Source organism: Ochotona curzoniae, unplaced genomic scaffold (assembly GCF_017591425.1).
Source record: "Ochotona curzoniae isolate NIBS_2020 unplaced genomic scaffold, NIBS_Ocur_1.0 contig_2404, whole genome shotgun sequence".
NCBI lineage: Eukaryota > Metazoa > Chordata > Mammalia > Lagomorpha > Ochotonidae > Ochotona > Ochotona curzoniae.
Window position 1 is genome coordinate 11,660,848 of NW_024465451.1, and position 25,173 is coordinate 11,686,020.

The 25,173-nt window shown below is 45.2% G+C and overlaps 1 protein-coding gene across 1 annotated transcript in view; it reads left to right on the forward strand.

The window, feature by feature from the left end:
• The first annotated feature begins 4,328 nt into the window (after positions 1 to 4,328).
• RIMKLA (ribosomal modification protein rimK like family member A) overlaps positions 4,329 to 25,173 on the forward strand; it is a 30,429-nt gene continuing 9,584 nt past the window's right edge. Inside the window, exons 1-3 of the mRNA XM_040974454.1 lie at positions 4,329 to 4,600; positions 20,292 to 20,522; positions 24,481 to 24,567. Of these exons, the coding sequence (XP_040830388.1) occupies positions 4,438 to 4,600; positions 20,292 to 20,522; positions 24,481 to 24,567 (481 nt within the window). The 5' untranslated portion in view covers positions 4,329 to 4,437. The remainder of the gene's footprint in view (positions 4,601 to 20,291; positions 20,523 to 24,480; positions 24,568 to 25,173) is intronic.

Consider the following 25,173-nt stretch of genomic DNA (forward strand, 5'->3'; position numbering starts at 1 on the left):
ATATCTACAATGAGTACAGCTGTGTGAGGCTGGGCTGATAGCAAGATAAGCAGTTATGCCGCCTTGTCTCAAGAGAGATAGAGCAATCTCTTTGAAAATGATAAATTCTCGGAGTGGGCATTGTGGTTAAGCTGCCACTTGGGATACCCACATCTCATGTGGTAGCACGTGGGACCCGTCTTTTGGAAAATGAGCCTAAAAAGCAGCAGGCGATGGCCTAAGTACTTGGGTTCTCTCTGCTCAATATGTAGGCGAGGCAGAGGGAGGTTCTGGCTGCTAACTGCCCTGCCCCAGCCCTGCCTGTTTATGACGTTTATAGAGTGAATTAGCAGAAGGAAGAACTTTCTCTTTTTCCCCTCATCTTTCTGCCTTTCAAAGACAGAAATATGCAGAAAAAGAAAAAGAAAACTATAAATTTACAGTTTGTTCTGAGAGTCAAGTTCACCCAGAGCTGAACATTCTGCTTGCATGCTACCACGCAGTCTTCAAAGGTAGACTTCAGGAAACCTGCTGAAGGAGGGGCACTTCTCTGACTAGTTCTGTCTTGTTATTTAGTATTAAATATGTTTGACAACTAGAATTTTTTTTAGAAATAAAATTTCTCTACTTCTTGGAAAAGTTAAATTCTCTAGTCAGAAGACATGGCTTGCCAAACACAATAATTTGTCCAGGGTGCATATTTGGAAGTCAGATCTGGGATGAACTATTTCTCTGAGAAATGAAGGGCTGAGGAATTTGTATGGTGCCTTGGGAGAGAGAATGAAGAGCCCCAAGGCTAGAGGCTTTGGAAGTAGATAGGGATGGGAAAAGATCTCTGATAGTAGAACCAGGCAGAGTGCTCTGAGGAAGTGTTTGTGAGGTATTTCCAAATGCCCCATTGTGAGTTTTATGATATAAATTGTGACTCTCCTTCTGTAAATTCCAGTTTGTTCACCAGGACCTCATGTGAGAGAGTTTGGAGGATGTGAGCTTAGATAAGAGGGAAAAGCTAACATCTGAATTTCATATGGTACCTGAAGACAACGCCAACAAGAGCAAGGCAGGCAATGACAATGATGACAAGCACCATAGATTCTCAAGTATCTTCCTTTATTCAGCCATGTCAAATCTTTGTCTACTACATGACTATAATCAAAGAACTACCACTCACCCACCAAACAATGACAGAGTTCCATTTCTGAAATAAAAAATGTTTATGAAAATTCAGAAGTGCAGTACCTTCTCCTACCTAAAGATGGGATAGATTTTATGGAAGAAAAGTTGCATTTGAACTGGGTCTTGAGGAGATGGCAGGAATCACTCATGTGAAAGTGTTGCAAAGCCAACATCACAATTTAAATTAGTTCATACCAGTAGTTACTGTGTGTAGTCATAATAGAGCTCAGAGGAATGAACAGTAGTTTGTGTTCCCACACTTCTGGTAAGTCAGCTCCTGGATTTTTCTATGCATTCCATTATCGGTTTGTCACAATTATCAGATTGTGTGGCTAGTTGTTTTTTTTTTTTTCTGTGTGTGCCTGTCTGTGATGGTTCTTTTGCTCCTTAAGTGTACTGTTTTCCATTTTAACCTGTTAATGAAAATAAATTTCTCTAGTTTATTGAAGTCAGTTAAATTTAAGTCTTTGCAAATCCACTTGCTTGGGGTCATATGTAATATTATGAAGACTTGCTTTCTTTCCAATATTTAGATCCACAGCTCAATATCTTTCTATGCCAATCAATAGTGAAGGTTGGAGGTGAAGAAAAAATATGGTCTCAGAATCCCCAGGTTACAAAAACCTAGCAGATTGACCACAGTTTCATCAACTATAGTTGCAATGATGTCTCTAAGATGACAGTTCCAATGGTCATTGGCAGGTAGCTGAGCAAACAGTATGCATGTTGTGCTGGCTCCTGTTCCTGAGAGGTTTAGTCTAGAAGAAGGGACAAGTAGACAAGGCACACCAAACTGTTTGGCAGGGGAATGTTCTGCTTATTTTTGCCAGTGTTCTATCCTCCTAATGACCACCTTCAGAAAAGAGGAGAGATTATCCAGGTACAAAGGAAGAACGGTTTCAAGCTCCTACAATACTTCTGATACTAAATGTATGAGCCTCTTCCACACCAATCAATTCTCCAATTCTCTAGACACCAGCTGGGTATCCCATTGATATTCAATTCGATGCTGACACTAACCACCTTGAGTTAACATCACATTCCACAAGTTAAGGGCTCAGTCCCATAAAACGATCCCTGCCTCAGATTGCCATTCACAATCTGAGTTTCCTATATTTCTGACTGGCTGTAAATCAGGAGTTCCTATGATCTCCCACCACACACACACATACCTTGGGAGAATTGTATGAGAATTGCTGGAATATCTTGCAAAGCTGGGGAAACACTGCAGTTACAGGAGAGTTGCAAAGTATTGGGTCTATTTGGGTGCACTCCCTTCCAACACACTGATCTAGTCACCAACAAAGAAGCTCGTAACTGTTATTTGGAGTTCTGAGGAAGCTTAGGGGATGTAGCAAGTTAGAAATATATAACATATAACAAGTTAGAATATACATTTCTGGGGTACAGTGTGATGGCTCAATTGGCTAATCTTCCACCTGCAATACCAGCATCCCATATGGGCACCGGTTTGTATTCCAGCTGCTCCACTTCCCATCCAGCTCCCTGCTTGTGGCCTGGGAAAGCAATAGAGGATAGTCTAAAGCCTTGGGACCCTGCACCCATGTGAGAGACCTGGAAGAAGTTCCTGGCTTCGGATCGGCTCAGCTCTGGCCACTGCAGCCACTTGGGGAATGAATCAGTGGACAAAAGATCTTTCTGTATTTCCTTCTATCTATAATCTGCATTTCCAATAAAATAAGTAAATCTTTAAAAAAAAAAAAGAAGAAGAAGAAGAAGAAACAACATTCCTGCACCCACTGCATAGTAAGCCAGTTATTGACACCAGGGTGGTGGAACATAGATGTTTAGTTTACAATGCTGCAGGGCAAGGGATTGGACAGGATAAACGGCCCTGTGGGTCAACAAAGCACATACTATGGAACAAAGTGGCCAGTGTAGAATGTGGAGTCTCAAGTGCCCAAGTCCATGTGTGGTCAGAAGACAGTTTCCAAAAATTACTGATCCATAGTGCACTAGGTCATGGCAAAACATGTGTGTGTGTGAAAATTTATAATTCAAAAAACACACTAAAGATGGCTTGGGAAATAACACTTTTGAAATTCTCTGTAGTCAGAACTTTTGCAAGGGCACATCTTAGTGGTAAATTCACATGCCTGCACAATATCTGCATGGATGCCTGCACCTTTCCCAAGACAACATCTCCTGCTTCTAAGTTGTCACTACCAAGCCTCGTCTTGCTTCCCTAAGCCGAAAGGGGAAAAAAAGAGACACATGTTAATGAGCTAGAAGAGCAAATGCATTCTTCAAAGATGGCTAACCTCAATCTCGCAGTAATTTGGAGAGGAAAACCTGGCTTCAAGCACTGTTGTTTGCAGGCAAGATCTGCAACTGGCTACAACCAAAGACAGGGTTTCAAGATGACTCAGTAGAACAGCCTGGGGGAGGCCAGGAGAAGGGAGACGGTCAGGGGGCTTTCTAAGAGGGGTCTTAGATACTATTTATGACTTAGAGGTTGTGAAGGTCTGCCAACGAGGAAGGGACATCAAGCTGAGAAAAGCCAAGCAAACGGAGGTGGTCAAACTCCACTTGCGCCTTCCTCCCCCACTTGGCTTCAGGCCAGGATTTGGGCAGAGAGATCTTCCATCTTCCAGGGTTAGGGTCCAACTGGGAGTCCAGTCGTGTGACCTTCGTCCTCTCTGGGACGACCCTGAGGCCCTGTCCAGAGCTCTGCAGGCAGATACCTGCATCCGGGCCCCCCAGCGCTCGGGTCCACCTTTAGAGCGCATCCATGGTCCACTGTGCAGAGGGGCCCTCCGGCTTGGACACCCTCTCCGCCCCCACAAAATCGTCGCCCGGGTCCCCTCCCGCACCAGCCGCCACACCCTGGCCGGCCGCATCTAGCCCACCGCGGTCCAGGGCATCGCAGGGATGTTCTCCTCCCTCGGCCTCGCCAACGCACGGGTTCCTGGGGAAGGGGGAGAAGTGGGGAACCGAACGCCCTGTCCGACTTCTTTCCACCGGCCGCCGCAGGCCCCCGACCCGCCGCCCCTCCCGGCCGCCGCCCGCAGCCCGCAGCCCGCCGCCCGCCGGGGCCGCCTCTGCAGCTGGCCGCGCCGGCCGGTGCCCGCCGCCGTTCGCTGATTGGCTGGCCCGGGACGGCGGCGGCGCGGAGTGGCCGGACCGATTCGCTGGGTCAGGGCTGCAGAGGCGCCTGGCGCACCGGCGGGAGCGGAGCCCCAGCGCGCTCGCCCTGCCGAGCCAGCGGCCCGGGGCGCCGAGGGGGTCAGCGCCGCACCGGGCGCCGCCGCCTTGGTCGCCATGTGCTCCCAGCTGTGGTTCCTGACGGACCGGCGCATCCGTGAGGACTACCCGCAGGTGCAGATCATGCGCGCCCTCCGGCAGCGCTGCTCCGAGCAGGACGTGCGCTTTCGGGCGGTGCTCATGGACCAGATCGCCGTCACGGTCGTGGGCGGCCACCTCGGTGAGCGAGGCGGGACCCGGGAGGGCAGGGAGGCGCGCCGGGGTCCCCGAGAGCCGGCAGGGTGGGCGCGCTCACATGGGCCTCCAGCAGTTGTGTCTCCTTGGGGCCCCGCACCCCCAGCCGCTCTCCCCGCTCCACACCACTTGAGCTTGGAGAAAGCTCCTAACCTTGACGGTTACCTACCACCGGCTGTCCCGAGGCTAGGATTTGAGAGCGAGATTTAATTTACTTAGGGACTTTTGTTTTTGGAAGAACCCAGATTCGTCGGACGCGGGGCTCCCAGGAAAATCAAGGTGCAAGCTCGGATCGATCCCCTGTCGGTTTTAGACTGAGATAAGAAACCCGCCCTACACCTGCAAAAATTGCGAATAAGACAAAGGTTTGGAAAAGTTTTTCTGGAGTGTATAAGCCTCAGTAATGCACTGCAGAATAGTATTCCCAAGCTGGGAACCTACATACGGGGGAAACCCAAGACGGACTGGCGTCATCTCTTGGCTGTAAAGTGGCAGAGTAGACCTTTGATGGGTTTCTTTTCGCTCATCCTTCCCTCCCCCTGCCCTACTCCCAAAGTGTTGAGTTCCAGAAGAGCAGGTTCAGGTACAATCAGCCTAGCCTCACGGATCACTCCACTGCTGTTGTCCAAGAGACTTTCCTGGGCAAGACATGGTTATCAACTGTGACCGTGACCTCAAAAGACTGAGCCTGTGTTTAGATATCCCCAGTTATTCTTAATTCAAGCCTTTTCTGACTGAGGAGTGGTGGTTTGGAAAGTTTCCATAGGGTTTCCATCTAAGTGTCTCCAGTGCTACCCTGGGCGTGTCCAGTCTTTTCAGGGGGTTCAGGACTCAGGGGGGTTAGGCCCAGTTCAAGGTTCTCCTTGGGATTCTATTCATGTTATTGGAACCCTATCTAGCAAGATTAGCTTGGAATTTGTTACTTTTTTTCAGCAAGGAAAGGAGATTCTAAATTCTGGACAGACTGTTTGCAAGCGTCCTTTTGAGCATGATGGGTTCTGAGTGGGAGGTCTTTCCTCCACAGGTGTATCCATGCTTTCTGTAGATAGTCATCAGATGCTGTGCCCTGCTGAGAAACACCCTGCAAACGCTGGGGGCCTTGCACTTCATCTTCAGCAGTGTCCTCCAAACAGCAAGGGTACTTTCTCTCTCCTTGATTTGTCAAAATTGTTACCGTTGGCTCAGGTAGCATCTGAAAAGGGAGTGTTGCAGGCCTGAATTCTTATCACAGCCTTGCTCTTAACAAGCTTCTTGGCTCTGCTTTGGGTAAGCCACTTGATGTGTTTGATCCTTCCGTTTGGTCTAGGGGTCATCCAGCCTGAAAGTGTCCTGCTTAAATTAGATCATCTGTTTTCTGTTACTGATCTGGATGGAGCACTTAATATATACATCCTCCCAGCCCCAGGTTGAGTTTGCTTACTTATTTCTTTTACAGCTTATAAAGAGGCTTTTTTTTTTCACATACAGTAACTAAAATTCCCCCATCATGCTCCTGCTGTGCGCCCGGCACAAATTTTTTTTAAGAGTAGGGAAATATTTAAAACACTTGTTAAAAAAAAATAGCAGGAAGAGAGAAAATTAATCTCTAAGACCTGATTTAACTTTAAACCTTTTGACTCAATGTCATAAAATTCAGTAGAATTCGTGTGTTAATATCTCAATTTGTTCAAGTTAAGAGTTACCTTTTTTTTTTTTCCTTTTTAAGAATTTATTTTACTTGAAACTCAGAGTTACAAGATGAAGAGGGAAAGACAGGGGAAGGAGAGGAGTGACACACACAGAGGAAGGGAGAGGGGGAGAGAGCGCGAGAACGCTTCCATCCGCTGATTCACTCCCCGAATGGCCACAACAGCCAGTCTGAAGCCATTTCCAAAGCTTCTTTTGGGTCGCCCAGGTGGTGCAGGGGCCCAAGGACTTGGCATTTGTCTGTTTTCTCAAGTCTTTATCAGGGAGCTGGATTGGAAGTAGAGCAGTCAGATCTGAGCCAGCACCCATATGGGGTGCTGTCGCTGCAGGCAGAGGCTTAAGTCACTTCATGCCAGAGAACCAGCCCGGGGTTACGTCTGTAAATCTACACAGCTGTTGGCGACTGTTGATGGGGAAATTGAAGACAGGCGTTTTCTGGTGTGGCTTTTTGTTTTTGTTAACTCAAAGATAACCCCACCAAAAAATCACAACCCATGGAACAAACTCGTTAGATCGCTGTTTCCGCTTCAGAACTATGAAAGGGTTGGTATCCTGCGGGAGATTCATGAAAGCACAATAAAATAAACCCCTTGCAAAGAAGGGCGTCTTTTGTTTTGTTTATTGGTGTGGTGGTGATTCGAATAGTGCCTTGCCGTCATAGGCACTCCACATTTTTTTTCACATTAGTAAAGATATGAGCTGTTTTCCCCAATTTCCTCTAACGCTACAGAAAACTCTTGGAAATTTGCAGAGCTCAAGTATTTCTCTGCATAGGATTCCGGAATTCACTGGCTTTGAAATACAGAATATATCGTTATGCTGATGTTAATGTGATTTCACATTTGAGAATTACAGAATGTGAGAGCTGGACGTTATCCTAACGTCTTCGTTTTATAAAGAACCTGACACCAAAGAGATGAAGTGACTCCCTTAAATATGGGCAAGCTAGTCAAAGGTTCTTAATGAACCTACTCCTAATTCCTAGTCCGTTGACGTGGAAGGAGAATGCCTGAGGACACCTGCAACCAATGGAACCTTTCTCAATAGATGTGGGATTGCGGCTAGACAATGCCTTTGCATAGGAGCTTTATAGTTTAGCAAATTAAATACCACTGTTACAAAGCCTTCCTGCCATCATTCTGTCCTGCTGCTTCTTAAATTAGCACAGGAGTATAATGAAGGAGTCAGTTTGGAACTACAAAGTCCAGGGCCTCAGCCAACTGTCGAAATTGAACAGTGAGCTTTCCACTCTGGGAGCCCAAATGCAAGAATTAGAGTTTCAGGTTATATATGGAAATAACATTCAAAGAAGAGATTAAAAGTTTTGGCTTGAAAGATTGCCTGCCGTTATCTTGAATAAGATTATAATCATACATATAATCTAAAAATGCTACACAAACATAAGCCTTCATGATTTAAAAACATTTATTTATTTGAAAGGCAGAGAGAGAGAGATTTCCCATCTACTGGTTCACTCCCTAATTGCCTATCAGCGCTGCTGACCAGGCCAGACCAAAGCCAAGAGTCAGGAACTCAATCCAGGATTCCTGTGTGAATAATAGGACTCATCACCACTGCTTCCCAGGGTGTGAGTTCGTAGGAAGCCGAAAACAAGAAGCTGAGGACTCATTTAGATATGGGATATAGGAAGCTCAAATGGAATTTTAACTGTGATGCCAAATGCTGCTTGAACAATACTTATTTTTAATACAGTAATGTACCCTGCCCAGCATGGGTTTGGGTGGGGAGAATGACCTTCAGGTGACTGAGGCAATCCTGCATAAAACACCTTCTGTTTTCAGCTATGTGTGACGTTATAAAATGCATGTCCACATCTGTTTGCTTCTGAGGGTCTGCAAATTCTACCTTCTGTCAGCAAATATTTACTAATTGTGTCTGACCCTCGGTGTAAGGTGTTGAATTTGATCAAAAGGCATGTAATAACACTTGTCGCAGCAAGATGTATTGGGTGCTTTTTCTGTGTCAGGCCTAAGTCTGAGTTCTTTTTACAGGTCTCTGGGCAGGGAATTAGAAGCAGTGTGCAGTGATTCTAGCCTAAACACTTTCTGTCTCATCTCTTCCATTCTTCTATTCTTGCCCATGCATCGACCACATCAGCTTCACTGTCGCCCCGATTCCCTGAGACGCCCATCTTGCCCCTCCTGCATGGCGAATATCAATGAAGGCTAGCACAAGCCACTCATCTCCAGATAATCCTTTTCACATTCTCTCCCCATCCCCAGGTGGTCATGGTCCTCCACTAACCACCAGATAGTATTGCCCATACCTTTGAAAGTGGCACTCATCATATTTTATTATTATTTACTTATTTACAAGGTTTTATCTCCCCTATCGTCTTGAATAACTGGAGATTTCTCAAATGTACACTCTGTAACTGGTACATGTGGCCGTTGGGTCGTATTGGTTGGATGACTGAGTGAGGGGTCGCAAAGGCTAATTTGAAGTACATGCAGCTTTTAGGGTACTGAGTTTCTGTGTTTGGAAGCTAGCAATTGGATGTGCAAATGTTCCTGTAATAAGCTATAACATGAGGGTAGATTCACTGGTGAGAATTAAGTGCTCTGGCTACCCCCACAGGTCTGTGTCATTAACTGGCTGAAGAAAGGAGTGCAAGTCACAAACGTAGAGGCAGACACCGAGACCATGAAATGAGTCTGACCTGGAAATGAGGCTGTGTTACAGTTTGTTTCTTAGGAGCAGAATGATTCAGCATTTCCTCTCTCACTTATAGCCATGATAGCCATATGGAAATTTCTAGGTCAGCTTCCTGCTTTCTTTTTTACATTTTTATTTATTTTATTTATTGGAAATATAAGGAAAATGAGAGGAAAACAGAGAAAGCTCCATTTTGGGGTTCACTACCATGAATGTCCACACAAGCCAGAGGTGAGCTGGGGCTGAAGCCGGAAGCCAGGAACACCATGCAAGTTCCACATGAGTGGCAGGATCCCAGTCAGTCGTAAGCCATCATCATTGCTTCTTAGGGTCTGCATTCAAGGAAAGCTGGGCTTAGGAGCAGAGCTGTGTGTGCAGTCCAGGCACTGATACAGATATGGGCATCCTAGCCTGAATCTCAAGTGTTAGGCCAAACTCTCACTCCAGCTCAGGTTCTTCCAAACAAGGTGTTCTAGAGTCTTATTTGTTTCTTTGTAGTAATTAAGTAAGTGCGATTGAGGTGCAGTGGTTAAGGCACCATGCGGAACACCTGAATCCCATATCACAATGTGTGCGTGCAAGCCCTACTCTGCTCCTGATTCTGGCTTCCGACTATGAGCACCCTGGAAGGCCCCCACTCAGAAAGGGGATCACACCAACTTCAGAACAGAGAGCTTGATCTTTCACCTCAGTTCCTGCTGAAGGCCTGAGCCCACGACCTTGTAATCCAAAGGACAGCATTAGATAGCACTAGTAGAAGGAAAAGGACAAAAGGGGGTGGAAGTTTATCCTAGTTCTGAAATGACACAGGTGCCACAGGAATACACTTTACCCCATGTTCACTTTGACATCTGCAGACTGACTTTCAGGGCTGAACGTGGACTGGATGTTTAGTTGATATTTCCAGCAGTAGTCTCTGGGAAGCACCTCATGAACTGTGTTAGGAAAAGTTTTAGAACTAGTAAACTGGGGTCCTTTGTGAACTTCAAAGCCCAGCTCATCCATTTTTAAAGCACCTGTTACTGTTGCCATAATAGTTCTTCCAAATATGTCAGGTTTGTCTGCTGGAGGAGACACACAACTCAGAGATGTCTGTGTGATCCTCACTCACACACACTTCCTTGTCTCCCCTCGCCCCATCCCATAGCAGCTGGGAGTCCCTTGAACATCAATGCAAATCTCACTTTCTTCCTGCCTGGTAACCTTGCCTGGCCACCTTGTCGCTTGCCTTGAGAAACTTCACTTTGTTAGAGGTTTACATTGTTTTAGTGCAAACCTACAGCATGATCCAAAATTATTGCACTATTCAAAATTAACGGAGAAGACTATAAATTAATATAACTTTGAGTTGAGGAATTCACAAGAACACAATTCTTCATTCCTGTGACTAGGTTAGTAATACTTCAGTATTTTGTATGTGTTTTAATCTTCACAGCAATCCATTCTAGTCAACAAATGTTCGCTGAGTAGTTACTCTATGTCAGGTGCAGGGTCAGGCACTAGAGATAGCATGAAGCATAAGAACAGATGCGGTCCTTATTGTTAGGATTTCATTCATTCACTCATAGACTATGTCAAAAAATGTCTGTGGACTGCTTACTATGTTCAAGGTGCTGCTCTAGCAACCAAAATAAAACAGGAAAAACTTCTGCCTCTCAGAATCCCTGCCATCCACAGCGATCCCTGTGGATCCCTGCCATCCACATGGGAAACCTAGATTGAGTTTCTTACTCCCAGCTTTGACATAGCTGAGAAATCAACCAGTGGACGGAAGATCTGATTGTCTAGCTCTCTCTCCCCCTCCCCCTCTGTCAACCTCCTCCCATTTCTCTCCCTTTCAAGTAAGAAATAAAACAAGCAAACTTATGGTCTATTTATGGAAAGAGAAAAGGAGGAAGAAACTCAGGGAACATGCTAGTTTCTGGAGGTAGGGGGGGCACTGTTATTTTCCATAGGTTATATTTAAGAAAGAACCTAAAGGAGGTAATGAAGCAAGCTATTTGAATGTGTGGGAGTAAAGTTATTCAGGCAGGAGGCAGTGTGACAGTGCCCAGAGAGCTGAGGGATCTGAGGAGAGGAGTTAAGAGTGGCAGGTGGGAAGGTGAGCAGCTATATGGGGCTTGGGGTCATTGAAGAATACGGGCTTTTACTGTGGCTGAGCTGGGAATCCTCAAGTTTTGGAGCAGAGCAGTGGTAAGCTCTATCCCATGCTTTCCAGGGGTCATCCTCACCACATTGTTGAGTACAGACACCTGGGAGTAATGGCAGAGAGATGGCTTAGGAGGACGTTGTTCCAATCCAGGTGAGAGGTGTTTGTTAGCCTAGATGATTTCACTAGAGGAAGGAAGAAGTGACTGGGTTCTGAAGACAAAATTGTCAGGATTTTCCCCCACTGGATCAGATGTCAGGTGTCCAGGAAAGACCAGTCAAGGAGAACCCCATCAATTTGACATGAGCAGCAGGATTAATCAGGTATGCCATTGACTGACCTGGCGAGATGAGAGGAGTAGGTTCAGGTGGGTAATGAGTGTCAGGACTTAGCCTTAGGTCCTGTGAGATGTCCAGGCAGAGAGGTGAAATGGGAAGCATGCAGTAGAGGTTGGGATTTCCGAACAAGGCCTGGCCTGGAAATGTCGAAGTAGAAGCCTCCCTACCCATGGAAAGGAGAAGATGCCAGGGATGAGCTCTGAGCCCTCAGTGTGTAATGCTTACAGAGGAAAGAAGGCAGCAGTGAATAACTCTGTATGAAAGAAAGTAAAAAACAGGGAAGGTGTGGTATCCTGGAAGCCAACTGGAGAAAACCTAGCATTGTGACACAGTGGGTTAAGCTGCAACCTGTGATGCCAGCATTGCATGCAAACACGGGGTTGAGTCCTGGTTGCTCTCTGCCAATGCACCTGGGGAGGCAGCAGAAGATGGTGCAAGTGCTTAGACTACTATCACGCATTTGTGAGACCTGAGGGGAGTTCCTGGCTTCAGCCTAGGGTCATAAACTTGTAGATGGAAGACACCCCTCTCCTTTCTCTGACACTTTGCCTTTCAAATAAACAAATCTTTTTAAAATGTAAATAAAAGATGATGTAGTTAGATTGTGTCTGATGTTGTTGGTAGACCAAGTAAGGTGAGGAATGAAAATTTGATTTTGCTGCATAAGTTCAACGTAGCCTAGTAACAGCGATTTCAATGAAGTGATGGAAAATGATGACTATTCACAGCCTTGAGTGTTTCATCAGAAAGGGAATATGAAGATGAAAGCTCAGAATGGGTGTGGGACTGGGAGACTTTTCTCTAAAGAAGAGGGAAATAGGGCATGTTGCTATGCTGGTGTGGATGATCCAACAGCAAGGGAGAGACTGCTGAGACAGGAGAGAGGCGGATGGCAAGAATAGTACCTAAAGTACAGCGGAAGGGTTAGTCGAAGCTGGAAATAAGGGCAGTGCACCCTGAGTAAGAAGAGAAGTAATCTATTTGTCACTGGTGTAAACACATGATTGACTATTATAGAAGCTCACAGCTTCTAGATTGCTTTAAGTTTTTATATGGAAATAGGGTGAGAATGAGAAAGTAAGGATTTAAGTAGTGAAAGTTTGAGATGGTCAGAGGAAAACGTGAAATGGACTAAGGAAATGCACATAATTGCTAGGTAACATCAAGGATGCTCTCGAGACCAGCTTGTATGTTGTGCTCCAGGTACATTCCCATTGAAAAGGAGGGCACAGGGGAGATGCAGCTGGATCGTTTGGACTGGTGTTGTGGTTTGGCCATCAGGAAATGGGTGCAAAGACTTGACACTATAGGCAAGTGGGAGACTATGGTGCTTGACTATGGAGTGTGAATAGCGTAAGAGAAAAGAAGGACTGAAGAGAGTAAGGGATGTTGAAACTATGCAGGATGCACACATGGTAGTTCCTGGTGGGATCAAAGGATGGGTGGGGGAACTAGAGTAAGTAAGCTGGAAAGATGGGAGACACCTGTCGGAGATTGGGAATTATGATGACCTCATAAAGTCTAGAGCGGAATTGGCAATGATGATGGGGGCCAGAGATGGTAAACAAGATGCTTTGAGGACAGGCCACAAGAACCTGAGATCCATGCACTGGAAGGATCTCCCGTGGGAACACTGAAATCCCTGCAAGCAACAATGTCAATGCGAGGCTGGAGCTAAAGCTTCCACAGAAGAGAGTGATTGGACAACACGCACAGGAAGGGGATGATGTGCTGTGTGGTCCTGGAAGAGTCACGCTGGGCACTTTAGGGAACAATGAGTTATGGAAACTGTGGTAGAGAGGAAGCCATCCATCCTAGCATAAGGCCCAGTCATCTAAAGGGAGAAAGAAAGAAAGCAGCCACAGCTTGGGAAGGCTGTTAGGAAAACCGTGACATTGAGCAGAGATGGGGTTTCATGAAACTCAGGACACGAAGGAGAGAGGAAGACTCATGGCAAACATTAGGAAGAAGAGGTTTGCTGCCCATTGATTGAGACACAATGGAGAAGGGAAATAATGGAAGGCGGGATTGCAAAAGGCAGTGTCAGAGTCACATGGGGTCTAGTATCCAGGGAAATAAACTGGTGTTGGAGACTAGAATCTTGAGTGGCTGACATGAAGTGTGGTGAAAATTTGATCAATTTGTCTTCACAGTTGCAAGGATTGCACTGGTGAGGCAGTGGTGGAGAGGGGAGGAGGGTTTGCCAAGTGGTGGCATCCAGGAAACTGAGACCCAATGGCTGTGTCTTGCCAAACTTAGTGACAGCAAGGAATTAAATCATGTCTCTGGCTTGAAGGCCAGGTCTGAACTCTGACATAATTGCCTCTCATCTGCTGCTGCCTCAGCTTCTTGCCTTTGCTAGAACTAAAACTGGCTCCAAGATATGACTGAATTCGATACTTGTGAGCTCCAATGCCTTTGCCATGGATTTGTTTCCTGGTTTTGCACATTACCACAGGGCCCAGATACCCTAGTCATCAACATCTCCTGTCTGGAATCTGCCTTCATTCCCTCTCTCTAGGCAGAGGGAATCCTCCTAACCGCTCCTTGCTGTGTAGCCCTTGCGGGGCCCTGATATGTAGGCTTGTTGAGCACTTAGCCTGTGGTGGACTCATCAGTGGCCTCTTCTCCCTGCCCCATGCCCAGACATAGTCACTCTTCCGAATACCTGGTGCTGTGTGCAAGAGCACCTGACATTAACTGCAGTTGTGTGTTGTCTTATGAAATTCCAGGGATCTGTTTCACCCATACTATTCCACTTTCATGCCCTTAAGATGGTACCTGTTCCTTACCTATCAGTGACATTCCCCTGTCCTTTCGGCCCTTACCATCTGGCTTCCCTGGACTCACTTCTAACCACCAGCACCTCTGTCTGGCTTCCTCTGGTCCCAGGAGCCCACTTTGCCCACATCTGCATGACAAGCCAGAAGGGAGAGGGAATGCACACCACATCCTCCAAGCAACATCAAGTGAAGGCTGAGCTTTGTATAAAAGTTCTAAGTTACCAGCCTCCTCTCCCTTCAGATAGAACCACTGGTATGTGTGTACTGAAACATTTCCTTGAATTCTACAGTCAGGTTCAGCCCCAGAAGGTGATGGTACACTTGCCAACACGTACTCCTTTCCCATTCTCCTACCACTGTTTCCTGAAACAGGATACTTTCACTTCAGTTGTTGCCTTAGGATGCGCTTCTGCAGAAACCCCAACTAACACTGGGCTTGGCCCAAAGTAGGTGCTAAACAAACATTCACTGAGTGAATTCATGAAATAATACATGTATATTGGGTGAATGAGTGAATGTGTAGCTCGTGTCTCCATCTTTTTCTGTGGGGAGACTAACTCTTGGTGAGCAGAGACTGCCTGGCTCAGCTATGAATTCCTGTTTAATAGTGTGTGTGACTCATCACAAAAAGTTCAATCAAAGTTGAATTAAATGACCTCAAAATGGTTGGTGGGAAGAGAAAGTAACCACATAAGTAGCTGTGGGCCTCTTTCAAAAGGCAGTGGAAAAAGGGTGGAAGAGAGATTTACTCCAGGATTGTAGCAAAGTATAAAAGGGAACGGGAGGGAGGGGATAGTGTCTACTTGAGGAAAAAAACAAACAAAACTAAAGAAAAAACTTCCTTGTGAGGAAATGCAGGGGTGAGCACAATGTAGAAATGAGGGGAAAACTAGAGCCTGTCATGAACTAGGTGTTTGGATCCACATCTTCCTCAAATGCAAGATCATCTGAAATGCTAAGAAGTTAAATGCTATGTACCAGGAGCTTCAAAAGTTTGGGAAAAGTTGAATGATAGGATAAGCTTATTTCAAATCTTCCTTAGCTTTTTGAAGAGCCCCAATGGGCATGAATTTCAATTTAAAAAAAAAAATTTAAGATTTTTTTTTTTGTTTGTTTGGAAAGGCAGATTTACAGAGAGGAGAGACAAAAAAGATTCTGCATCTGCTGGTTTACTCCCCAAATGTCCGCAACAGCTGGAGCTGAATCAACCCAAAGCCAGGAGCCAGGGGCCTCCTCTGGGTCTCCCACATGGGTGTTTAGGGTCCCAAGGCTTTGAGCCATGCTCTATTGCTTTCCCAAGCCGTAAGCAGGAAGCTGGATGTGAAGTGGAGCAGCTGGCACATGAACGAGTGCCCATAGGGGATGTGGTGCATGTAGGAGAAGGATTAGCAGTTGAGCCAATGTGCTGGACTTTTTTCTTTTCTTTTTTTTTTTAATTAAAAAAATTGATTTATTATTGGAAAGGTGAATTTACAGAGATAGACAGAAAGATGGGATTTCAACATTTTTTTACATCAAAATAAATGTATTTTTTCATGCCTTTGCCCACAAACTTTTTTAAGTACGCTCCGTAATTAATTGCTTTTTGGCCACTTCCAGAGCCATCCTATCAGCCGCTGTGAATATAATCCCAAGTAGGTGTTTTGAAAAGGTGCTGGCAGCAGGTTTTTGCTTACTATCATGCACCAGGGGTCCTGCCTTTTTCCTGATTTCAGCCTGTTGCTTTATACATGGCAGATTTGGCTAGAAACCAGAAGCTTTCCTTTGCAAAGCCAGGGGTGTGTGTATACGCACACATGAGAGTGTCTGCACAGGTTGGGTGGTGGTGATCCAGTATGTGTTAGCTTTATGTACATGCAAAGACATGAACAATCAAATCTTTTCAAGGATCTGTAAGATATCTTTTTTAAAAAGATTTATTTTTTATTGGAAAGTCAAATATACAGAGAGGAAGATCTTCCGCCCATTGATTCACTCCCCAAGCAACCACAACAGCCAGAGCTATGCTGATCTGCAGCCAGCATCCAGGAGCCTCTTCTGGCTCTCTCACACAGGTGCAGGATCCCAAAGCTTTGGGACACCCTTGACTGTTTTCCCAGGCCACAAGCAGGGAGCTGGATGGGAAACAGGGCCACCAGGACATGAACTGGCCCATATGGGATCCCGGTGCATGCAAGGCGAGGACTTTAGCCACTAGGCTACCACACCATGCCCTGTAAGATACCTTTAATTGAAATAATACATGTGAAAATTTTCTCAGAAAAATCCTCAGAACAAAACAGATGCTCACTCAAAATATTAGCCAAACATCAGTCGGAATCACAGCACCTTTTGTGATCTATGCCTGTACTCCCTCCAGGTGTAGGAATGATTGAAAGTGGTTTCGGAGTTCTGCTTTGCAGTAAGGATTTGACTATTTCTAATGTTAGTTTTCTTGATTAGCATTTCTTGGTTATCGCAGTTTAAGTGCAAAAATCTAGTTTTATAGAATTTAGCTAAAGTGTGACTTAGAAAAAAAAGATTCAATTCCTTAGGAAAAGTTTTCCTGGTTTTATCTCATTGAGATATTTCCAAACAAACAGGAAGTTAAGAAAGAGAATCAGAATGGAATTACCCATGAAAGTAGATGGTTCTTTTTAGAAGTAATGTAGATAAAACACTTGTTTTGGTTTCAAAAAAGTTAATTTAGACTAGGTTGGCTGCAGGTCAGTGTACTACCAGTGTCTAGTCTGATTTTTTTTCTACTATCATATTGACTTATTTAGGGGGAAGAATAACCATTTTACTTTTCTTTGTAAGTGGTTTGAGGCTAAACATGATATCTTCTGCTGAATGCAGAAACCTGGGATCCCTAAATATCCCATAGGTACTCCAGCTTCCCACTTGTAAGGTGATGGCCAAAGTTAAGGGCATTTAATCACCTGAGGCTCCCTGTTAGTTAAGGGTGAGAACCTCTCACTGTTGCTCATGGGCTTCCCTTTCGCCAGTGACAGCTGAACCCTACAGTCCTTCAATCACTCACATGAGGCCTGCAGATTATAGTGGGATGCTGACCCTGAGAGAGGTGTCACATTAAGCTCTAAGTTCATCAGGCCCTTTCCTGAGAGGAGATGGTAATGGGGACAGGCAGCATACATTACCCAGTGGCTCGAGGTCTTTAACTTCACAGACAGATTTGCCAAGGTCAGTCTTGAATTCAAGTTATTTTGGGGCATGGCTGTGTGCACCTGCTGCCTCCCCTTATACCTCCATTGAAGTCACCATGAGTAGGCACTGCTTCTAAAAATACATCGATGAAGGCCATGGGAAAAGAGCAGGGGGAAGTGAGGTTGCCCACAGCAAGAATGACAGAGCTGTGCCAATGATGAAGATATGCAGTCGACCCTTTGTGTCCAGTAAGGACTGGTTTCAAGACACCTTGTGGGTATGCAAGTCCTTTTAGTGGTGCAGGAATAGCATATCACTGACACCTGTCCCCCTCTATACTTCCAATATCTCTAGATGGTCTATACCTAATACAATGTAAATACTATGCAAATGGTTGTTATATGGTTTTGTTTGGGAAATAATGGGGAAAAAAGTGCCTGTGCATGTTCAATACAGAGTACAATTTTTTTTTTTCTGAACTTTTGGTTGAATCCACAGATGTGGAACCTGCAGATCTGGAGGGCTGACCAAAACTAGCTTTGCAGGTGTGTTCCCAAACCCTCTTCACAGGGCTGGCCACCCAACACGAGTCAGTCGTCAGACCTAACTGCCTGTGAGAGCCTGTGCAGCTACACTTTAACCCATGCCATTCTTCATTTATTAAAGGCTTCAGTTGGGATGAGCCAGGCCCAAAGAGTTCCCTTTGGAGAAGAGAGATGAAGTCCTGGTAAGACTTCCTAGGTGTGTGTGACTCTGCTTGTTGAGGCTGAGCTGTCTCCATGCACTTGTGGTTGGTATTTCCAGAAATGATGAACTTCTTCTCATTTAGAAGTGTGTCTGTCTGTGGTCTCATGTCGGAAATTGAAGATTAGACATTTTGGCTGCTTTTCATTTCTCTAGGTCACTTTTCTGTTGCAAAGCCATTTTTCTCATCTGGTGGTGCCATAAATTGTCCTACCCTGCTTAGTAGAACATCTGTGTGATAATGATGCCAGTGGCTTGCATATGTAAAGCATTTTCTAGCGTTCAAAGCATTTTTGCATCTATTCTCTCACCATGCAGTGCTGTCCTGGGTGTTGTGTATTTTCTAATCATCTTCACCTACTTGAATCCTGCTACCAATCTTGTGTATATCACAAAGGGTTTCCACTCTCTGCCTCCTCTTTTTTTATTATTATTATTTTCCCCCAGGGCTGCAAGAGGTAAAGGAATTTTTCAAAGAATAGCAAAAGTGTGGATATAAGCGATTGTTTCTGGTGAGAAAGTGGTTATCTAACCTGGATGCTCTTTATAAATCATTGCTTGGGTTAGCATTATCAGAAGTGCTAAAACAGTGTAACTTCCAGAATGGGGGGAAATGTGCAAGTCAGAGCTAGAAGAGTGCTTTTGTGTTGTTGTTGTTGTTATTGTTTATTTTTGTGCTTAGAGCTTTTATGCCTTCCTTTCTTATCAGCTCTGAGCATTTGTATTGGTTTTTCCAATCCCTGATGAAGAGATTATAACTTCATTGGCACCCTTTGTCTTATTGGAATTATACAGTGTACAGTGTGAAATCACTTAGGAAACAAAGTGCTTTAGGTTAAAGCCTATGAAGGGGTTATGTAAAGAATGTCTAAAAGATTTTCTTTAGAGTGCATTGGAGACTCACTAAGGCAGACCAGGGACTCTCTTGAGCTCCTTTCTCATTGCCCTACCCATCCCATTTCCTGTCTCCAGTTGGATTCATGGAGGAAGCCTGTGACTACTTAGAGTCACAGACATTGTAAGCTTCAAGTCTGAAAGGGAGCTTTCAGGTTGTAGGGAGCCTCTCTGATCCTTGCCTTCCCTCAACATCATCCTCCTGTGACCAGTGAGTCAGCTCGTTCTACCCTAAGGAAGTGGGAAAGTATCCCTGTTGTTGAGTCTGTTTCCCTGTAGTTTCTGTTCAAGAAATACTGAGCACCTGTTATGCACCCTGCTCTGGTTTAGACACAGATAATGTTGTCCTGCCTTTTGGGCTCATAGGAGACAAGTCTGATCATACTCCTGCAAAGAAGCCTTTGGTAATTGAAGAGACTGTGCTCATGTGCTTCTGAGTCCTCACTTCAAGCTCAATAGACCTACTCAACCCAGTACAGTAGGATCTTGGGTCTTGTCACTGCGTGTTTCAGTTGCCTGTGGGTGCTTTCTGGTTTTGTTTAATATTGAACTGACTTTTTTAGTAGACTGGTGATAAGGGAATTTTTTTGTTATAAAGGTAATGTACATTTGGAAAAATTTTGGAAAATGCAGATAAGTATAAAATAATACTTATACTTACTAAGTAAGTATAAGTAACATTTCCTACTATCCCATTATCTACTGTTGAAATGTGGATGCATTTCCTCTGACCTTTTCCAAGTTGTATCTGTTTACATATAATACATGGCTTATAATTGTGTACCTTGTTTTTTCCACCTAATAAGAGCATTTATGCATTTGTGGTACTCCTAAAAGTCATTTAAATAGCTATGCATTGTTCCAGTAGGATAGACTTTCTGAGGTCAAGTCATGAGAGAGTGGTAGGGGCTCCTGAAGTGTTACAGTATTGCCTTTTTGTGAAGTCATCAGCCTCCTGAGCCATCACACTTTGAGGAATATGAGTCCCATAAAGAAGCAATGTGTAAGTACACATCTACTGAGAACTGTTCTAACTTGCACTGCTCTGGGTGAGCTGCTTTTGTTTCTTCCGTTCATTCCTTTGTGCCTCATCATGACAGTGGTCTGCCCATGCGTTTGGAGTTTAGGCCTGGCTGTAGGATTTCCTTGTAGCATCAGGACATCCAGGTGGCCCTGGGGAGGCTCTGTTCTGACTCAGTTCAGTCTTCCGGAGGATGAGCAAAGGCAAGCACAGAGCTCATGTTTGTCCTTGGACCACAGGACTCCAGCTGAACCAGAAGGCTCTCACCACCTTCCCAGATGTGGTGCTCGTGCGCGTGCCCACTCCCTCGGTACAGTCAGACAGTGACATCACTGTGCTGAGGCACCTGGAGAAGCTCGGCTGCCGCTTGGTCAACCGTCCGCAGAGCATCTTAAACTGCATCAACAAATTCTGGACCTTCCAGGAGTTGGCTGGACATGGGGTCCCCATGCCAGATACTTTCTCCTACGGTGAGTCTCCTCAAAATAGGATTGGAACTCGGCTTTCAAAACCACCTGAATCCTTATGATTTCTCTCCCCAGAAACCTTCTGGTATCTCTTGTTTTCTTTTTTGTTTGTTTTAAAATATTTATTATTTTATTTGAAAGGCAGAGTTATAGAGAGAAGGGGTTAAAAACAGATCTTTCATCTGCTGATTCACTCCCCAAATGACAGCAATGGCCACGACTGGGCCAGGTCAAAGCCAGAGGCTAGGAGCCAGGAGTTTCTTCCAGGTCTCCTATATGAGTTCCAGGGACCAAATACTTGGGCCATTCTCTTCTGCTTTCCCAGGCACCTTAGCAGGGACCTGGCTCTGAAGTAAAACAGCCGGACTTGAGCCAGCACCGATATTGGGTGCCTGCATTGCAGGCAACAGCTTAACCTGTTACACCACAACAGTGACTCCTCTCTTAAATTTTTTTTCTTTGAGAGAAAAAGAGAGAGAGAGAGAAAGAGAGAGAGATGAGTGAACACAGTTCCATCTGCTAGTTTTCTCTCCAAATGTTTGCAATGGTTGGAGGCTGCAGCCAGGGCCAGAACTTATCTAGTTCTCCCACATAGGTGGCAGGAATCCAATTAATTAAACCATCAGCACACTGTTTCCCCAAACCCAATGCAAGGAACTGAAACCAGAGCTGGGGCATCAATTCCCAGGTACTTTGATGAGGAACCAACTGTGTCTTAACCACTAGACCAAATGTGCAACCCTTTGTCACTTTTTCATGTGAGCCTGTCCCTTTGAAATGCCTTTGAACTTTTACCTCTGTGAATTGTTTATTAAATACAGAGCTAGCCCTAACCCACTAACTGCCTAAGGTCCCGCCCTCCAAGCTTTTTCACCTTGCCAGTGGTAGAAGACAACTAGTGAACATGCAATCTCGCAATCTCGGGGCAGTGTGTAAGTATTCTACAGGAGTGAGTACAGGATGGTACAAAAGTTCATGAGCAGAAATGCCTCGAATGATGTTTATAAGACATGAAGGAAGGTTTCTTAGAAGAGAACATCTAAATAAGATGAAGTTATCCAGTGAAAGAAAAGAGGAAGAGGGAATAATCTAAAGAGAGCAAATCACAGAAAAGACCCAGGAGTCAGCACTGTGGTGCACAGGTTAAGCTGCCACCTGCAACCACAGCACCCCACACTGGAGTGTGGGTTCAAGTCCTGGCAGCTTGACTCCTGATTGGTCCCATGCTTAAGGTATCTGGGAAGGTAGTGGAACATACCCAAGTGCTTGGGTTCCTACCACCCATATGGGAGACCAGGAGGGGGTTCCTGATTTCTGCCTGGCTCAGCTCTGGCTTTTGTGGCCATTTGAGTAGTAGACCAATGAATAGAAGATCCCTCCCTCTGTCTCTTTTTCTCTGTGTCACTCTGCTTTTTACATAAATAAATCTTAAGTAAAAGATAAGATCTGGGCATAAGAGAGAAGATAATTTATTGGTGGTATTGTGAGCAGTTTGTAGAATATTAAGAAGTGTAGAATTGAGATATTAGCTAGCTAGATAAGTGGGGTCCTTTTCTAGCCTGTGAAAATGAACATTAGTCCTGAGCCCAATTGGAAGTTGTCAGAAGTCTGTAGTCAAGGAGTCGGCCTTACAGCTGTAATTTAGGTCACTCTGGAATGGGCACTTGGCATAGCAGCTAAGATGCTATGGATTTGAGTCTTGGCTCTACTCTCCAGTCCAACTTCCTACTAATGTGCACCCTGGAAGGCAGAGTCCTAGTTGGATCCTTGTCCCCAAACATGGGAGACCTAGGTAGAGTTGCTTGCTTCTTGGCTTTACCCTGACCCATTTCCACCAATTAGGGGTGTGGGCGACCTCTAAAATCTGGAGGAGAGCTTCCAGATAAGAATATAGCCCAGAAACTTTAATTTTAGCCCAAGGAAACACATTTCAAACTAATAATTATGGTGAAAGACAATAGATTTGTTATTGATGCTTCCATATGGTTGGGAATTTATTACAGTGGCAAGAGAAAATTAATGCACTGCTGGACCCACAAATCAATCCTTATCTCTCCAGCATGTTTTTGAGACTCGAAAGTAAATCAAAAAGACCCCTTAGCAACCTGAATATGTGTCCCAAATTCTAACAAGTACCAAGCCACATTTACTTGCTGCATTGGACTACCCTTCAGACTGAGAGGCCCAGCTAGGGAGAAGTTCCAGCCAGCATCCCCAGAGCAAGGATGGTACACCCATAAAAACCAGGTTCAAGGACCAGCAAGTGCATTAGTCTGGTGCCATTAAACAGCAGCCAAATGCACTCTGTAAGAGCATTATAGTGCAGTCATTAATATTTGCATTGACTCTAATTACCAAGAAAGGTTATATTCCACATAGTATAGGAAATCAAGAACATTTGTAAAACAGAAAGACTTCCATGCACATTGTCATTCATATTGATAACTTAATACACTTAAAGGGATATAATTGGGTCAGTTCTGAGTTTAGACTCAGACCTTAACTTTGGTGAGAAAACCCCCCAGGCTTGTTCTCTGGGATATCGGTATCCTATTGCTGCACCACAAACCACTGAACACTCAGCCACTCTACATCATTGGTTACCGCTCAGTTTCCAGCCACACCATCCCTGGGTTTTCTGCCCAGGGCCAAAGGGTCAGCTGCACCTGAGATCTCATCTGAGATCTCTTCCAAGTGGACTGGTTGCATTGTAGCCCTGAGATCCCAACCTTCTGGTTGACTACTGCCCCAGGGCCATTCTCAACCCCTGCAGGCTGCCCGCCCTGTGGCCCTCTCCATTGCAGAAGTTGAACTCCTTCCAGATCTTGTAATGGTAGAAAAGTCTCCCTCACACTCCACCTTTGAAGGTAATTGGACTCACCTGACTAGGTTAGACCCACCAAACTCAAACTGAATTTATGATTGCTTTTTTAAGCTTTTAAAAATTTTCCTTGAAAGATACAATGACGGGGACGGAGAAAAAGGGGAGGAGAGGGAGGTGGAAGGAATAAAAAGAGACAGAGCTCTTCCATCACTGGTTCACTCCTCCTCCAAAAATCTTGACAACAGCCAAAGTTGGGTCAGGGCAAAACCAAGAGTCAAAAAAAAATTCATCTAGGTCTCTCTCTCTTTTTCTTTATTTCTTTTTTAAAAGATTAATTTATTTTTATTGTAAAGTCAGATATACAGAGAGGAGGAGAGACAGAGAAGATCTTATATCTGATGATTTACTTCCCAAGTAGCTGCAATGGCCAGAGCTGTGCTGATCCGAAGCCAGGAGCCAGGAACCTCTTTCAGGTCTCCCATGTGGGTGCAGGGTCCCAAGGCTTTGGGCCATCCTGGACTGTTTTCCCAGGCCACAGGCAGGGAGTTGGAAGGGAAGTGGGGCCACTGGGATTAGAACCAGTGGCTATATGGAATCCCGACGTATGCAAGGCAAGAATTTATCCACTAGACTATTGTGCCAGGCTCCACCTGGGTTTTTCATGTGTGAGGCAGGCACCTGCGTACTTGCCAGGACCAGAAGCAGAGGCTAGACCCCACTGTAGGCGCTCTATTATGGATGTAGGTGTCCCAAGTGGTGACTGTCTACCCAGTCAACTGACATTTAACTTAATCATAGGTCTGACAGCCTCTCCCCACTCAAAAAGGAGGGATTATACAAGACACATTCACCAGAGGGCAAGAATCCAGGGACTGAGACTTCTGTTCACCACAGCCATGGTCAAGATAAACTGCGATTGTTATGAAGACGGTGTGAACTGGAGCATGTGAAGTACCTGGTAGAAGGCGCTTTGTAAATGTTGGCTTCCCTATCTCTGCTCCCACCTTTTACGTTGCAGCTGTGTGATGCCTGTCTGCTGGGCATGGGGCAGTCTGAATTGTTTTCATCTGAGAAAGGAGACTGGGAGTCCCTGTGCCAGCAGCCTTATCTTCACTGACTTTCACCTTTTCTTGGCAGGTGGGCATGAAGACTTTTCCAAAATGATTGATGAAGCCGAACCCCTGGGCTATCCGGTTGTGGTGAAGAGCACGCGAGGCCACCGGGGTCAGTGCCACTCCTTCTGGGCTTCCTGGGTAATGCGCCTGTGAGGGCAGCAGCTCTCCCCTCTAGCAGGTCACTCACCAATGTGGCCCGAGGACTGCTGGGGAAATGGAGCTCCCCCTAGAGGATCTTGCGAAGTAGTTCTCCTTCTCTTCCCTTTCTTCCCTGCAGTTCTTACTTTGAAAGAAGTAAGAACTCAATTTTCACCTGACTGCTTGGTTTCCACTGCCAGGAATCCCCTGTTGTTCTTTTTTTTTTCTGCATTAATTTCTAGAAACTACATATAGTATTGTTACCTCCCCACTAATAGCCCTCCCAAACCCCTATGCTGCTTGTTAGACAAGACCCTTATCTCCACTTGTAACAGGAAAGGCCCTGTGCAAGCAGGTTCATCCTGCCTTTGCGGCCCCTCTTGACCACACAAACCGCCCCCTAACTCCTTCCAGCCCACTGCTCCTTAACTACAGAAACCAGGCCAGATTCCCCTCCCTCTGCTGGCAATGCTGTCTTCCGTTCATCCCCAGTGACCTGCACAACCTTCAAGGTTGTTTCTTTTTTATACACATGTCTACCCAGATGTTATTTCTTTTCTGTCCATATCCCTGTCCA